Genomic DNA, 18,190 nt, shown 5'->3' on the forward strand with positions numbered 1-18,190 from the left:
TTTCACAAGGTGTCTTGCGTCTTTATGAAATTGCACGTGGCACATATTCAATGGAGGTTTGTGAAGATCGTTCGCAATCAATTTTACTATATAAAAAAATTTGCACATAAATATTTAATAAATAAAAAATAAATATGTAAACAAATACTTGCTGCAAAAGCAAAAAAAAAAAAACGGAGCCGGCGTGACGCGCACCAGCTAGAATTCAAAACGCGCGCGCACAAAACCGAAACCGGAAGTGTGATTCAGGTTTTAACATCGACGGCTTCGTGCGCTGCAGTCAATTCGGCCGCTGGGCTCTATGGGAGTGTCCGCTCTTGTTGTATTCCTTTCTCTATGGCATCCATAGAGTTTCTAAAAATACCCTAGAGGGAAATGTGGCGCTAGTGTCTACGGGGGTTATCATGAGCGTCGCCTCAACCTACATGGGAATGATGGGAAGTACAGGCTTCGGATTGACTTCGGTCTTTAGACTAGTGGCGTTTGCTTCTGGCGCAGTAAACAGCGCTATACTCAAATATTATCGCGTAAAATCTAATTCTATTTCTGCAGTATGTTATATAATGCACAACACGCTACATAAACTTTGCATGACTTTGAGATGGAAGCATGGTTTACTATGGTTTGTCAGCAGGACACACCAGGGTATGCATACTTGTGCGATTCTGTTCCCAATTTAACGCCAAAGAATTTATTTATTCACTTTTGCAACAGCAAAACAACCGTGCATGTACTTATATAAAAATACTCATCAAGTAGTTCTGGAAATAAAAATGTTGTATTGTGACAAAGCGTTGCGCTCTTGAGAGGAATGCCAAGGTCGGGAATGCTACAAGTGTCGTCTGCTACGACGCCTGCTCGCTGCAAACGCGAGACTTTTCTCGCAGACGACAGGCACTTGCGAACTCTCTCGCTCTTTCGAAAGGTTGCGTCGGCTGTCACAATTGCTGAACGTCTTCAAGTACTTTTAAGCACATCTGCTGCAGTGCTAGCTAGGACGCTAGTGGCCTCCTGTATACGAGTATGCTCCATCATATTTTATATTGGCGTACCGCTTCCGAAGCGTTACAGCGTGGCTTTGCGGGTACCCATTGTGCGACACTAGACTACAGCTAGGAAGCAGCTATCTTTCCTACCACAAGTAAGTTTGTGTTCTCAAAGTCCTAAAACACGCATTTCAATGAGCACATAATGAAGCCCTCAATAAAATTTTGATTGTCAAGCCACTAGAAGTACAATTGTATATGTCTTGTATCAGTAGTGCCTTCTTTGTTCTATTCTGAAGTTTCATAAAGCACGTAACGCTACAGTGCCAACCTAACACACTTAACAAACAAAGGTCTAAACGCTCAAAACATGTTCTTTCAACGTTTACGATGCCGCCGCTTTCTCGTCACGGCTTCGACGCCACACCGCGACCCAAGCATTGTCCCAGTCGCTGACCCAGCGTGCTATCGCCACTCCGAGCAACATAACAAACGCAGAGAGCTTTGCGTTGCACTGTCGAACTGCAGGTTATAGCAATTGCACTTGGAGCGAAACCAAAACTTTTAAAAAAATACTTGTGCACTAGTTCGCCAGTCAACAGAATGCCAATCCGAAGCCTGTACTTCCCATCATTCCCATGATGGTTGAACGATCGCAGCGCCAGATTTGCCTCTAGGTATACTAATATGAAACTCTATGATGGCATCATTTTCAATCGTCACTTGACACTCTCTCAGCAAAACACCTGTGGCAAATATCTTGCAGTTGGGGCCGGATGACGAGTGAAAAAAACATGACGGCCTTTTCTGACTTCTCCTTTTGAGGTCAAAAACGATGTGCAGTATATGACACCATCGTGATTGGGGAATTTGTGCATGCTCCAATATTCCGATGGCGTTTTCAGGCTGCACAAAAACTTCAGACTGACTTCACTGCTTCCTGAAGCTTTCTGGGCATGTAGAGAGCTTTCGGAGTAAAGTTCTAAGCTGTCTCGATGATTGGTGCCTGCTTCACGTTCGGCAGCGCCTTCACTGCCAGCGCACGACACCGGAACTTCACAGTGGTCTTCTTTTTCTAGGTGGTCTCTCCCGTGCTGTCTTTTTTGACAAGTACGTCGGCAAGTTAGGTAAAATAGTTGGGACTGCGTCGGCACAAAGAATCGGCTTCCCACGTGGAATTCGTACTTCTTTTCCTTCGATAGTGTGCACATAGTCCGGAAGCACATTGCGGCTCAAAATGCAATTCACAAACCGCGCTCGTGTTTTCCAGGGTTCTGTCCGCGCGGTGCAGATTCTTCTCCCATTTTTTTCGCAACTCTTCGTTCTTCGGGACTCCAAATAATGATATCTTTGGAGCAGCCTTCACGTGAACGTAACCCGTACTACACCCAGGTGCGTAGCAGTGGTTTTGTCGGCGTTTAGACATGCTACACAAATTTTACGCGAAGTCTTAATCACATTCGCTGCACACACCTTTTCCGCATGTTACTGGAGAACAAAGAGTCGTAGACAAAACACCAGCAGCACTACGTTTCAAGAAAACGCGATAATAAACACAAGCACGCACGCACAGGCTCCAACACGGTCGACACGGCCCGCTACAGTGAAGTTGACATCAGCGCTGCGCCGCGGCCTTTCGGTGAAGCAAAAAACGTTGACATTCCCGGCGCTCCGCGGGAGTCCATTCCTAGCATCCTTCCTCCCATTACCACTCACGTTCCTAGAACAGCCCAGGTTCTCATCCACAAAGCAAGAGCTATCCTGAGCATGTTGAAAAGAACACAAGTGGTATGCCCCAACTGCCCTGCGATCAACGTCGATTTCAAACATATGCTCTGGTCCTGTCCTGCCACAGCCACTCTCAGGGACAAGCACACCCGACTTCTAAAAGTGGCATCATACGAAGACTGGGTCGCACCTCAAGCAGATGCCACCAGAAGAATCAACGCTTTGCTCTACATTGCGAAGGAGGCAGGCATCCTTCCTTTCAACTGACCCCCACCCCTATCTTAGGCCACGGGCCATCCCTTCTAACAAAAGTTTCAATCAATCAATCAATCCGGCGCGCCCGCCAGTGGGAGCTTGGCTGGAGAGTAAGCCCACTTAGCGCCGGCCCATACTGCAGGCAGAGAACGTCGTTGAGACTACATATAGTTGGGACAGCTGTCTGTTGTTCCACCGCGCTCGCAACCCGCGGCAGGGCGCCTGTAACGCCAAAGCAAGGCGCTGTTCTCAACAAAAAGCTGTTATTTTACCTATTGACAATTTTGATTATTTGTAGTTACGATAAAAATTGTTATAAGAGTAATAAAAATGCAATCCCAATGACGATATTGTGGTTTCTTTGCGATGACGTTCTTCCGCGTAATCAAAAGCATCGGCCCCGGATGTGTCATGGCGTCCAATTATGTGCCTGACGTGCTAGTGCTCTTATGGTCCAGATAAACTTCTATGTAGGCTTTAAAATACGTCAATTTGCTGACCATACAGTTCTACATTGGCCTAGTATTAATGGTAATGCATGCAAGGAAACTTCCAAGGCTCAGCGATGGGTAGGAGCGGATTCACTTTGCCTCCATGATGTGATGTGTTCTGTGCGGCGCCATGTTCATTTGTTGTCAAAATATTTGCTCGTATTGCGCGACTTGTGCGATGATGTTTGAAATTTTGTGTCGCACCGACTGTGGAACATCACAGCGACTTCTGTTGTAACGTCGCTGACTTACGCTTTTTCAGGTATTTTGACAGAACTCAGGCCCATCCGTACGAGGTTAGTATCTGCTTGACTGCAGCTTTTCCTTCGTAATGTTAAATTATTTCTTTGAGATATTTGTGCGCTTTCCTCATCATCTCACTTGATTTTTCCTTGCACATAAATGTTCCAACCGCAAGTAAGCTATAGTTAGGCCGTATTCGTGCCAGCCTCCGCAGAGACTGTTTTCTTTATATGTTAACTGTAGATGGCGAGGTGCCTACGTTACCACATTTCCTGAGCGTAACAGTCTGTTTTTGTGATCTACTGGAACTATTAACATTCGACTCTGTGCGTTTTTTTCTCACCCGGCGCTGAGCATTTCTGTATGTCAAGCGCGCAGAGCCTTCCTTCAGCTGCAGGAGTATGGAAGCCCGATAAGTTTTTTGTATTTGTATCAATTTTCGGTAATCGAAAAGTACTTAGCCACGAAAAATAAGCGCCACGCCTTGTACCGCTCTTGTTTAGCTTCTAGGTGAAGTTGCCATGTAAATATCTGAATCGCGTCACAACTTTGCGGAGTTTATTGCTAGGCCTAAGTATAGTGAAGTGTTTTTTTCTTTTTTGCATTGTGGTGAATTTTATAAACCGTGTTGGTTGTGTTGGTACAGCGTCTTTGACAGTTCGTGCGTCCAAAGCGGCTGCGTTGCTTGGTTCTAGTGCAGTGGCTACCTGACGGTGAATGCGTAGTACACAGGGAACCGTCTGCTCTCTGTGTCTAGAGATGAGGCCAGTCGTATCTGCACGGAGCTTCCTCAAGCCTGCAGCGCGGCGATTGGCGGCCAAAGTTTCTTGTCCAATTAATTCCTAAAGGGCTGTTGTCGAAATTGTTTTTCATTGCAGAAACGGCCGCTCGTTGCCTAAGATAATCAAAGTGTGGGAACCTTTGTCTATTAACATTTTCAAATAGATGGGACTTTTGTGGTCAAAAAGTCTGTTGGGGGGTGACCTGACTGTTGAGCTACCCATGCAATAGTACTGTGCTATAGTTGTCTTGTGTCTGTGCAGAACTCGAGCAAGTACAGCTCAAAGTCTAACCTTGGAAGTCGATACAACGACAAAGTCCGTGAGTCGCCTTCAAATGGTAGCCATAGCCGGATGGGTAGCCCAGACAGCCGACACAGCCCACGCTACCACAAATCATCGTACAACCAGAGACTCAAAGATCGAGACAAAGACCATGAAAGAGGTGTGTACATTGTTGTGTGCTCTTGCACTTTGATTTACAGTGGGAGAGGGACATAGTGAGATTGTGCAGCATCTGTTTTCTCTGGAGTTTCCTTCAACATCTAGAAGATTAATTATAGTTAGTGTTGTAAGGACTATCGTGAATGACAACTCGATAACAGACACTGCACATGAAATATTGCTGAGTGTCCATTGGGTGCCACAGGGCAGTTAGATCTCTAGAGCTTGCAGCTGTGCCAGTACATTTTAGCCAGTCATTGAGTGAACATAAGTGAGGGCACACTGGAAGGGGCAGACTTGCTATCATTTCAAGGGTGCCTCTATGTGTTATGACCGAGTTTGTGAGTGTTGTATGTGCCATGGAACAACCAGTAAGTTATCCAGTCTCAGCGTCTGGCTCACTTCAAGGGGTTTGGATAGCATGTGCTTGTTCCATGGCCAATGTAAACATGTGCCTTTCTTGCATCCATTCTGCGTAATAGCATTTCTTTTATATTGCATAAAATAATTGGTCCAGTGCTTTTACCTTGGTTTTGGTATTTATTATTGATTATGAATTTTTCAAAATGTCAGATCTCTAATGAAGCACTCAGTTAAACCAAGGTGTATATGAAAGTTTTCACAGAAAACCTTGTTTCACAAGTGCCTTTAAAGCCTACAAGTCTGATGGCACACCCCAGTCAGGCGGGAAAATTTGGTGTCACTTTCAGCAAGTGCACTTTGCTGTTAGTGTCATTCGTAGGCTGTCTCCCACTGAAAGGTTCAGTGGCACTCATTGTAGAATCTACTTAACAGTGAATGCATATGCGAAGGGGTGCTTCAAGATGGAAAAACTCAGTGCAGGGCTGGCACTAACTCTGAGACCAGGTTTTGTGATAGCTTCTGAAAACTCATACTTCCTCTGCCAATGAAAGCAGTCTTTTTTTAGGCGCTTGACCACTCTGAGCGCTGCCATATGCGCAGCACCTCACTTGTCTGTTGGATCCAGTGATGATTGATCATGTTAATGTTATTTTGCAAATATTGCCTAAATCAACTAACACATAATGTTCTGCCTGATTTATGAATTGACACTGCCATCAATTCCAAATGACACTTGTCTTTGCCATCTAACAACTAGCCGCCAAAGTGACGCTTGCTGCACTGAAGTACACTCGCTCAAATTGTCACTAAATGTGCCCATCTGACTTGGGTACTTACACAGGTAAGAAAAGCCATTGGGGCTACAAGAAACTGGTAGAATGAATGGGATGAGATTCTTCACTTGTCTTGAAAGCCCGTAATGTCTGTAAGTGGCTGATGTTTCAGCATTTTCTGAAACGTAAGTTAAATGGGTAGAGCACAAAGGGAAAAAGTTGAGTATATTATGCAGAGGTTACTTAGATCATGGGCAATGTGAAACTTGGCAAAACATTGTAGCAGTAAGTAAGGAAGGGGTGTTGCTGCTGCCAATGAGTTGTCATCAATGCCACTTTCTTTCTTTTTTTTTGGCAAAGCCACCATAGCATTTGAAAGCCGTTGGTGGATTGTTTACATTCTACGGTTGTATAATAAATGACACGATGTCCATGTAGGGCATCCTTACTCATGTAGGTATGATCGGAGAATGGGTGCACTGGTACGACAGCACAGAGGTTGTGCTGCACTGTACATTAGCACTCTATTAAATAGCTCAAGAGTCTCCATTTTGGATGATGCCTTTACAAAGTTTTATATGAGTCGGGAGGCCTGCTGCTAGCAAATAGTGTGAGGCCCATCCAGCTTTAGCAAAACGGCTTGCGTAGGCACTTGGTTGCTACCTCTTGTTTAGGCTTCCATTTATGCATGATTGCCGCTTGTGTCATTGGAGGCAAGCTTGTAGAATAAGCGAGTGCATCCTGCTCAAATCCTGTGATTCCACAGGGGCGTCCTTGCTGTTAAATAGTGTTATTGTTTGTAAAAAATTAGCTACATTTCACACTTAACATAGCATGCCAACACCTTTACAAGCTCACAGCTACTGTGAATTACAAGCTACTCACAACTTCTCGTTGCATAGTGCCTTCATTAGAGTTGGCATGTTGTAATTTAACGATTTTCTGCCACAGTATGTATACTGAAGCAGTGGGAATATGCCAAATCTTTGTCTGGTTTTATTCTGGGACAAATTTATGAGGAAGGAATGTATTGTAATTGACCCACTTTATGGAATACTCGGTAGTAATCAGGGATTGTTAATGCAAGGACAGCAAATAAGGTATGATTCCCAAAAAGATATCTAGTCGGGGAAGCAAATGCAAATCTCAGCTTTGCAGAGAGCTGCATGCATCTAAAAAAATTGCACATTCTGTGTCACTGCAAGTGGTGTAGCCTCTTGCACTTGGGAGCTGTAGATAAAAAGTAAGCACATGCATCTTTTAGCTGAAAGGCACAAGTTACAAGACAAATTCATCTCCGAAATTCACTGCATGTCGCTCATTGTACTGTGGCATTGTGGCACACTTGTACAAAGTCAAGCATGGCATGTCTTGTGATTTGAAGCTTTTTAAGGCTGAATAAATGTTCCACTTTCTCTGCAAGGTCCACTATGGTGACTGAGGGACACATACCGCAGTCTGCAGCGCATCTCTTGTGCCATTTTTGCATTATTGGCTCATGATAGCTTTGCATACACTGATTCCCACAATGCATGGGATCTGCATAAGTTCATGTGCGTATTCCATGCTAATAAACAGATTTTGTTTTACTCTTTGTGGTATCATATTGCCAACTGATTCCAACTGGTGCGTGTGAATTTCTTAATTTCATCACCCTACCTAGTCTTCCTCAACTATGCTTCCCTTCTCTTGGCGCTAATGGTCTCCCGGTTATCTAACCTGCGCATTACATGGCACCTGCCCAGCTCCATTTTTTTCTCTTACTGTCAGCTAGAATATCGCCTATCCCTGTTTGCTCTGTGATCCTTACCACTCTCTTCCTGTCTCTTAACATTACGCCCAACATTTTTTGTTACATCGCTCTTTTTGTGGTCCTTGATTTGTTATCTAGCTTGCTTGTCAGTCTCCCAGTTTCTGCCCCATATGTTAGCACCGGTAGAATGCAGGGATTGTACACCTTTTAATGATAGTGGTAAGCTCCCAGTCAGGATCTGGCAATGCCTGCCGTAAGCACTCCAACCCATTTTTATTCTTCTGTAAAATTATTTCTCATGATCAGGGTCCGCTGTGAGTAATTGACCTAGGTAAACGTCCTCCTTCTCTAGAGGCTGAGTGGCGATCCTGAACTCTTGTTCCCTTGCCAGGCTATTGAGCATTATTTTTGTCTTCTGCATAATAATCTTCAACCCCGCTCTTACACTCTCTGTTATGGTCCTCAATCATTTGTTGTAGCTTGTCCCCAGTGCTGCTGAACAAGACAATATCATCTGCAAATCGAAGGCGGCTGAGATATTCGCCGTCGATCCTCACTCCTAAGCCTTCCTAGTTTAATAGCTTGAATACTTCTCCCAAGCACGCAGTGAATAGCATTGGAGACATTGTGTCTCTTTGTATGACCCCCTTTTTAAAAGGTATCTTCCTACTTTTGTTGTGAAGAATTAAGGTAGCTTTGGACTCTTTGTAGATATTTTCCAAGATATTTGCATATTCCTGTACTCCTTGATTATGTAATGCCTCTATGACTGCTGGTATCTCTACTGAATCAAATGCCTTTTCGTAAACTATAAAAGCCATATAGAGAGGCTGATTGTACTCTGCGAATTTCTTGATAACCTGAATAATGACATGGATTTGATCCATTGTAGAGTATCCCTTCCTGAAACTAGCCTGTTCCCTTGGTTGACTGAAGTCCAGTGTTGCCCTTATTCTGTTGGAGATTATCTTGGTGAATATTTTATATAATACTGGAACTAAGCTAATGGGCCCAATAATTTTTCAATTCTTTAACGTCTCCATTTTTGTGAATTAGTGTAATGTTGGCATTCTTCCAGGTTTCTGGGACCCTTTTAAGTCGATAGACAGTTCTTATGAAGGGCCGCCAGTTTTTCAAGCATTATGTCACCTCCATCTTTGATTAAATCGACTGTTATTCCATCTTCTCCTGCTGCTCTTCCCCATTTCATGTCTTGCAAGGCCCTTCTGACCTCATCGCTAGTTATAGGGGGAGTTTCTGTATCCTGTTCATTAAAATTTCGAATGGAGTTATCCTGACTCCTCTGGGTACCGTACAGGTCAGTATAGGAATCTTCCGCTTCTTTTACTATATCTTCAAGATTGCTGATGATATTACCCTGCTTATCCTTCAGTGCATACATCTTGGTTTGTCCTATGCCAAATTTTTTTCTCACTGATTTTATGCTGTGTCCATTTTTTACTGCTTCCTCAGTCTTTCTGATGTTATAATTTTGAATATCCCATATTTATCCTTGTCGATCAGTTTTGACAGTTCCGCGAATTCTATCTGATATCTTGCGTTGGACACTTTCATTCTTTGTTGTTTATTAGGTCCTTTGTTACTTGGGAGAGCTTACCGACTGGTTGCCTTGGTGCCTTACTCCCACTTCAATTGCTGCTTCTGAAGCCAGCTTAGCTACGGTTTCATTCATTACCTTTACATCATCATCTCTCTGCTCCAAGGTTGCGTGTTTGCAAGTACTAGCCTGAATTGGTCTGTTTTTACCCTTACAGCGTCTAGGTAGGCCTTTTTCTTTCTGATAAATTTTACTTTATTTCTTAAAATTGAGATGAAACCTAGATCTCACTAACCTATGATCACTGCACTTTACCCTACCTAACACTTCTACGTCGTGCACTATGCTTGCATCGGCAGAAAGTATGAAATCAATTTCATCTCTTGTTTCACCGTTAGGCTTTTCCAGGTCCACTTTTTGTTCCTATGCTTCCTGAAGAAGGTGTTCATTATTTGCAGCTTATTCCTTTCCTCAAATACTACCAGCATGTCTCCTCTAGCATTCCTAGAATCAACACCATAGCTGCCGATTGCTTGTTCACCAGCCTGCTTTTTCACCACTTTTGCAATGAAGTCACCCATTACTACAGTATACTGAGTTTGCACTTTTTTCATCGCTAATTCATTATCTTCATAAAGCTGATCTATTTTCTCATCATCGTGACTGGATGTAGGAGTGTGGGCTTGTACTACCTTTAATCTATACCTCTTATTAATCTTGATTACGACTGGTGCTACCCTCTCATTAATGCTGTAGAATTTGTCAATGTTGCCTGCTATGTCCTTATGGATTAGGAATCCTACCCTGTACTGCTTCTTATAGCAGAGGACCTATAGCAGAGGACCAGGCTGATGAGACTTCCTGTGCCCCCATAGTCCCCGAGATCAACATTTGCAGCGTCACATGAGTGCCCTAGTGTTTGGAGACACAACTGAGGCAAAGATGGCAGCACGCAATACCAATAGGGCGACACCATTTTATTTGGGACTGAGGGAGGTGCGTGAGCAGGCGCAAATAAATTGTTGTCACCATTCAGTTAACGTTTTATTTCACCTTTTGATCTCGGACTGCAGTCCTTAGAGTTCACAAGCGGACCGGGAAATGACGTTTTTCTCAAACACCGTCTTCTCAAAGAGAGGCCTTCACCTCACCCATTTCAAAGCCGTTGGCAACTAGCATATTTTATCATATGCAAGATTCCCATAGATGGCTGGTACTGGCCATAGGTAACATCTGTGAAGAAGGATGTTTGGATCAGTGTGCTTCATCTTACTATTACAGTGTATTATTGTTGATGTAGTGGACAAAACAGGCTGAGGTGTAAGCAAAAATCTGCGTTTCAAATCTAGAGATGAAATACTGCATGCTTGGCCACACTCGCCCATGTAGGAATGAAACTTTGGCCACACGGCTTATCGGTGTTCTAGCCATCGGGTCTCGCTAATTTAGGCTAGTTTCGAACACTCAACTAGCCTTGAACCATGCGAAGCTTAAGTTCAGACCACAAATTAGCTTGCTCTACCGTGCACTGTCTTCTGGCTGCTCTTGGCTAGACGCCTTGGCAGACATTGCTTTGTATTAAGCTATTCATAGCACTTGAAAATGCATAGTTTTGATGTGGCTACAATGTGTCATCAAGTTGATGCATGACAAGGCTAGTCTGCACCACATAGCACGGCCACACTGGGGCACACGAGTGCGAGTGTGCACATGGCAAATGTTGCACCATATTGGCTATACACTACAGTTGCATTTAGCTGTGCCTGCTGTGTAGTGCTGATATCGTGGACACCACCGTGGGGTGTGGCCACGAGCGGTCTCGCTGTCGAGACGCTCTGAAAGACACGTCTGATTGGCCTGCATGGGGGCTCCAGGCGATAGTGCCCACATCTGACTGGAACAGGTCTGCGTCCCAAATTGCACACCTTCGAGGTGTGTCGCTATCCTGGTTAAAGCTTATGTTAGGAATCCTTTCAAAGCAAGTCCAGAGCACGGGATCCATTGCTGAACCCATGTGCACATGTTGATATACTGCACATGCAAACATAGTGATGTAATGTTCGAGCCTCGGAAATTGTATGGTTGGCATAGATATAAGGGTGAAGGAAATGTGCTACTTATGCCACTCTGTACGAGAAAACACAGCTGCTTGCAGCTGTAGAGTACATGGGAAGCATAGCACAGGGATGAGACCAACGTTACTTTATGGTATATTCGACTGGTCGCCTCTATCCCCCAAAGCAGAGTCGGGCATATCCGGCATTCCCCAAACTCGGAGCTAGAGGACAAGCGTGCAAGCCGAATGTGTGGCTTGTTCTCAGAGGAGGAGATGGCAGGTGCGAAACCACGTGACTACTGCCAATGTCCGATGTTTCGTCTGTCCAAAGCTTCCTGCAGCGTGGACGCGCTGGTGGGACGAGTGTTTGACGCTTGCATGCATGGTGTAGGTTGCCTAGGTTACAGTGGACTGTCCCCAACAGCGGCGACACTATGTTGTAAATGCTGTCAATCTCTACAACTGCTCCGACAACAGCACTCGGAGCGCTCGAAGGTGGAGGAGAGCGATCGAAAAGGACCAGCCGAATGCAAGGTGCTCACCCTCATTCAACCAGGCGAAGAAAACGCCGCTTGTGAGAGCGTTCTAGAACATTCCGAAACGGTCACCCAAAGATGTCATTAGTAACAGCGACTGGACGTTAGGGTTGCCAAAAGTGCCCGTCAATTTCCGCTGAGACAAGAAACGCAACACGAAAGCCAGGTGACGTAATGCCGTATGTGTGGTATTGCCCTCGGCACCACCTTGCTTCTTCTTAACAGATGAGGTTGACGGGAAATGAGAAGGGTAGATATTGGGCTTATAGTGCCAATGCTTGTACTAACTCGTTAAAACAGATGTTTGGGCGAGTTGGTAAGCCATTTTTAACAGAACAGCGCATATTTTGACAGGGACTAGGAGGGAGACGACACGGACAAGCGCTCTGTCATACAGCGCTTGTCCGTGTCGTGTCTCCCTCCTAGTCCCTGTCAAAATACGCGCTGTTCTGATTAAAATCGTATTCTTTTGGTAATATATTCCTGGCAGGCACCGTACTTGCTTGAAGTCTTTTTTGAGGCTTCAAGTCAGAGAGGTTCAGGGCACTTTTAATATAGAGAGGCAAAAAAAGAAAAAAAAAAAGAGTTAAAGACTCAGCTCTTTGAAGTGGTTTTCTTATACAACAGTAGTTGTTCTGCTGAAGCACTCGCATCAGCTGTTGAAAACTGCTTCACACAGAGGAACATCACTCTTGAAAACACAGTTGGTCGGCACGGTGACAGTGATAGTGTCATGGTTGGCCATCACAATTCTTTGATGCAGGAATTGCAGGAAAAGGTAGATCGAATATTCGCCATACACTGCACGTGTAACTTGGCTCACATTGCTGTGCGCAAAGGTGCGACGAATTGTTACCAAGGTACGGTGAAGTTTTCTTCCGCAGTATTGCAAGTTACTTTAATCCATAGCAAGTGACAAGCTCAGCTGGCTGCTTTTCGAGAATATCTCCAAATGGAGAGAAGAAAAATTCTGCGTCCTTGTGAAACGCTATGCGTCATCCTTCACAAATGCATTGAGCCTCTACTAGGAGAATGGGATATGCTGTGACTTCTCTTCCGAGAAGCGGCCATTAAGCATCGCACTTTTGGGGTTGATAAGATCCTGAGTGTCATGAACTGCATCACTAAGGCCTATTTAAACTTCGTGAGCTATGTTCTGAACTTAATTCAACAACTGAATACACTTTTTCAGCACCGTATGAATTCAATAGCAGAGCTCCGAACAAAGGTGGACCGTCTTCTTAGTACCCTGTTACAGAACTTCATCCAAATCAATGCAATATAATTTAGTGACATCAACTCCATTGACCCCAGGTTTTGCGGCCGTTAGATGTCTGCTTGGGCAAAGACTGCAAGTGCTGCATTGTTGCATGCATTGAAGCAAACAAGGAAACTGAAGTACAAGACCTTAGAGTTCGCTGTCAAATGTTATATCAGATGGCTGTCCTTGAGGGTAAAGAGGCCCAGAAACACTTTTTAAACACTGTAAAAAAAAATGTTGCCAATCTGTCGTAGAGGCAACATGTGAGCCAAATATGAATGCACTGCATGCAGCAGGGAATCTGCAACCTATTGTCGAAGACAGCGAAAAATTGCTTGCTCTTGCTTCCGCAAGGTTGTCATGCTGCCTCAACGAAAGCACCTGACCCACCAACACTATTGGCCGATTTTGTGATCGTGTGAGCATCCCCAGTAATACGTAATTGCTAATATTTAGCTAAATAAATGAAAAATATGCATGTCTGTGATATCAAAAACACAGGAAAATAAGTTCATCTTTGCACTGTGCGTAGTTGCATCTGCTGCATGTGGCCTCAGAGATGGCAGCGGCGTGCTGCGTAGCGCAGCCTATTGCTGCTACCACACCGTGCCACGACGAGCCCTTTCAGTGACACTAGATTTTCGGCCGGGGGGCCCGTTTTGCTTTTTCGCTGTGTAGCCTCCAGCATGTTAGCGAGACGAAAGGAGAGAGAAAACTGGCTTAAAGGGACACTAAAGGCAAATATTAAGTCAAGCTAACTTGCTCGAGAATCTTCAAGGCTTCGATATTATCGTGAAGAGAGCATGAGTAATCGAGAAATTGAGAATCTGCCGCGACATTCAAGTACTTGCCGAATGATAAAGGCACTCCTCCTTTTGTTTTCTAAAAAGAAATTTAATTCTTTTTCTGAAAAAAGCTTTCTCAAAAAAAGAAAGAAATTACTTAAGATAGCGTGTGATACTGTGAGAATGTTAATGCTATTGCACTAATTTATCACGCTCTTATGCGATTATATTATTGTGGTTGGGTCATTTTACTGCTTTTAATTTATTACACTACTTTGGCACTTGGAAGCCATCTATGTGTAAAACATAGTTGGCTTCCACCTGAACCACGTTTGCGACTTTCCTTGTGGGCCTTAAATTTATGCATGAGAAGTACTTCGTCGTAGGCTCTGGAGGGCTGATGTCTCAGTGCATTTCCCCTGTTCATTATTTGGTGTCCAAATTGGAATTTGCGCTTTTGAATCTTTAGCTTCTTTTCTTCGAAATGTAGCTTTAGAATTTTTCTTGCTCTAAGAACTGTATAAAGATATGTTTATTTTGATAATGATTAGGACACTAGAGGCACGTTTGCACTGGCACCGTAATGCTGTCTCACTATAGACACGCATGCACATCCCATGCGTGTAGGGGTAGAAAGAATATATATATAGATCATGCGGAGTCTGTTTAACTGCAAAAGTGTCAAGGCCAAGTCGCACTAAGTTACCTTCATGCAGGTTATGATACCAGATTCTGCCTGGTTCCATGACGTGTAATAAGATAGTGCTCTTAAGGTTTGCCTAATCGGCTCTGACGTAGTCAAGGTGGCGTTCTGATGACTTTCACTGCTGGCGTGAGTTTGGTGCGTACACACGTTAGTGTGTACGCACCAAACCATTTCATAATGTATGTGGCCCATGTATGCAGCCTAAACAGCTTCGCTGGTAATCCATCCCCCTATGAATGTTATGGCCCCACAAATTTTCTTTATATTTTCTTAGGTGGCTCCGCTCACCACGTGGCGCACTTCTGCCACGTGTTCATTTCTCTCAGGCTGGACTGTTCTGGCTACCCACGGGCTGCCAGAACCAGCCTGGACGATTTCGGTCTGGCTGCTCTTTGAAAGTTCTCTAGCTAGCAGACGACAAAAAGAGGCGGGGAGCGCTCGCCGCCATCTTTGTGTGCACTTGAGAGACTGCAATGCGGGCGCTTGAGGACTTTTACCTCGCTAAGGCAACAGGCTACGATCACCTTTGGATTTCATTACTTCTAGCGTTTGGATTTCATTACTTCTAGCCAGGGTCCGCACAGGTCCTTTTAACCTTTGAATTTGAAAATTGCGTTTTCAAGGCCCTTGAAAGTGCTTAATTTTTTTTAACCCTTGAAAGTCCTTCAAAAAGCTTGTGCGAGATGGAAATCGCCATATACGCAAAGAAAAATTGGTGCAAAACCCGTGCATAAAATTGAAAAAATGTTTATTTTCACAGCGCATAGTTTTCTACTGACCGTTTAATAAATTTCTTGAAAGTTTCACAGGTTTGGTGGAGCCCGTTAGATAGCTGGCCACATTGAGGGGGCGTGATCGCCCGTTCAAAAATGTACGGCCGTGTCACCATTGACATCACCGACCGTTAATTCGGCGTCTTGTGGTTTTGCGTTGCATGTGCATATGTTGACATTTGACTCTTTTGGCAGCCGTGTGTTCAGACTTCTCTATGTGTGACTGCAGCAATCCCGCAATGCACAGAAATGCCTGGAGAGTGTAAATTTCAAAGCGCGTGGCTCAGTAACAGCGCCTACTAGGATTGGGTGGCACCGAATGCAATGAATCCACATCGAGCAAATTGCAAACCATGCAGCAAATGCTTCACCCTGGTGGCCATGGGCGAGTCTGCACTGAAAAGCCACATGAAGAGTACAAATCGCAGCGCCTGTATGAAGAGAGCAGCGGCAGGTTCGGTGCGTGAGTATTTTTCCGTTAGTGCGAGCGCATGACCCGTAGATACTCCGTCGCAGTCTTCTGTCGTCAACAGCGCATGCAAGGTAAACAAGCTAATGACAGATGCAGAAATTTTATGGACGCTGAAGTTGGTCACATCCCACTGCTCCTACAGATAGTCGTCGGAAAGAGGCGAGTTGTTAAATGCATGTTTCCTGATAGCGATATCGCTAAAGGCTTCTCATGTGGTAAAAAATGTGCTTACATGACCTGCTACGGCCTCGGACCTTTTTTCTATCATCGCTGCAATGAGATATAGAGCGGTGCGAAAACTATGTCATACTTTTTGATGAGTCTGCTAACGAGTGCCTGCAAGAGAAGCAAGTGGATGGGCACATAAGATTTTGGGACTCGTCCAAAAAGGCGATAACTAAGTACTACACACCTGTTTTCATGGGGCACGCAATGGCTGAGGATATTCAAGACCAACTTTTGCGTGCACTAGAACCGTTTCCACTGGCGAAGATTCTTCAAATCTCAATAGACAGACTCAACGTGAACCTCAAGTTCTTCAAGATGCTGCAATCTCACCTGCAGGAAAACTTTTCAAGTCCACTGTCTTGACGTGGGTACTTGTAGCCTCCATACTCTGCACAATGCTTACAAGGCAGGCGGCATAGCGAGCAAGTGGGGACTCGACACCATTTTGCCCAGTCTGAGTGCACAGTTTGAGGATGCTCCAGCAAGGAAGCATGATTTTTCAGCAGTCACTGGGAAAGCAGTATTTTCTCTGAAATATGTCGCCCACCGCTGGGTTGAGTATGTGGCTGTCATCGAAAGAGCTCTGTAACTCTGGAGTGATATGCAGAAGTTTGTAGAATCCGCAAGGAAGAAACACGTGAGTCTGCCGAAGTGTGTCCTTTCAGAACATTGTTGAACTGATTCGGGACACATTAGTAGTGGCAAAGCTGAACTTTGCTCTTAGTGTTGCTGCCACACTGAAGCCATCCCTAATGGAATATCAAACAGACAAACCGATATTATTTCTCCTGGCGAGCGACTTGGAGATGATAGTCAGAAAGTTAATGACAAAATTTATCAAGTGTTCGACATTGTCTTCAGCCACGGGAATCACTGGCCTACTGCAAATTGATATAGAGGACACAAAGAATCGTACACCACTGGAAAAAGTGGACGTTGGTCACACAGTCGAACAAATCGTGAAGAAGTGCAATGCAAGTGCAAAAGATATATTTCAGTTCAAGAGTGTAAGCAGTTCCTAGTCGCAGGGACGAAGAAGGTCCTTGAGAAGAGCCCCTTGAGGTTCTGAATGGTTAGAGGCCTTTCCTTAGTTCACCCTCCGCAAATGTGCTGCAGGCCTAATGAGTGCCTGGCAGGCCTCAAGAAAGTGTTGGAAGCACTCATTGCGGCAGGGAGGCTGACAGATCAGCATCGAGACTCTGTACTTGCAGAGTACACAGAGCTGTTACAAGAAAAACATCAACTGCGACTTTTCGAGGAAGCCACCAGTCTGGACACCTCTTTCAGTGAACTTTTGCAGTTCAATGCTTCTTATGCAGAGCTGTGCAAAGTTGTAAAATCTTTGCTTGTGCTAAGCCATGGTCAGGCAACTGTTGAGAGAGGCTTTAGCATAAACCGACAGATCTCAGTAGAGAACATGAAAGGCCTCTCTTACATCTCGCAACGAATTGTGTGCGGTGCAGTGGAAAAAGCAGGTGGTATCTTTATTATTGTCATCACAAAAGATTTGAGGACGGCCATATCAGCTGCAAAGCATCATTATAGTGCTTACTTGGAAGCCCAGAAAAGGCAGGAACGAGAACGTGTCAAGCAGTAAAAAAAGTGCTGTGCTGAGTGTATCAGTCGAGGTGGCCAGCGACCAAATGCTCTTTATTGCTGAACGTACAGTGCTTTTATTGCCGCGAGGGGTGTGGCAACCAAGGCGCATATCTAATCTAGGCGAGCACGATGAATCGCCGCACCAGGCATGGCACGTGCTTCATTCCCGATACATCTTCTCTCCTGTGGAGAATAGATGCCAAGTACTTGGTTGAAATTGCGGTCGTACCGCAGGCGCTGCGGTGGTCTCCTATCTCTGGTAGATCGGCGCAATGTAAGAGCCTGCGGAGCCGTTGAGCTCACAGTCAGTCCAGTTGTAGTCACGGGCGGCGGCGCCTGCGGAATGTTCTCGGAGATCACAGGCGAGTCTCCAGTTGCAGCAGGTGCCGTGGGTTGCAGGG

General features: G+C 44.8%; 1 protein-coding gene across 6 annotated transcripts in view; it reads left to right on the forward strand.

Moving 5' to 3' along the window:
* Positions 1–2,853: 2,853 nt before the first annotated feature.
* The window catches only part of LOC139054438 (WW domain-containing adapter protein with coiled-coil-like), a 436,373-nt gene continuing 421,036 nt past the window's right edge, over positions 2,854–18,190 (forward strand). For 2 of the 6 annotated variants that reach the window (XM_070531400.1, XM_070531402.1), the window contains exons 1-3: positions 2,858–2,957; positions 3,723–3,756; positions 4,747–4,927. In XM_070531400.1, the coding sequence (XP_070387501.1) occupies positions 2,914–2,957; positions 3,723–3,756; positions 4,747–4,927 (259 nt within the window). In that variant the 5' untranslated portion in view covers positions 2,858–2,913. Of the gene's footprint in view, positions 2,958–3,345; positions 3,539–3,722; positions 3,757–4,746; positions 4,928–18,190 lie in introns of those variants that run through there. The other 4 variants (XM_070531403.1, XM_070531406.1, XM_070531404.1 and 1 more) reach the window with 4 other exon arrangements.

This window comes from Dermacentor albipictus, chromosome 1 (genome assembly GCF_038994185.2).
Source record: "Dermacentor albipictus isolate Rhodes 1998 colony chromosome 1, USDA_Dalb.pri_finalv2, whole genome shotgun sequence".
Taxonomy (NCBI): domain Eukaryota; kingdom Metazoa; phylum Arthropoda; class Arachnida; order Ixodida; family Ixodidae; genus Dermacentor; species Dermacentor albipictus.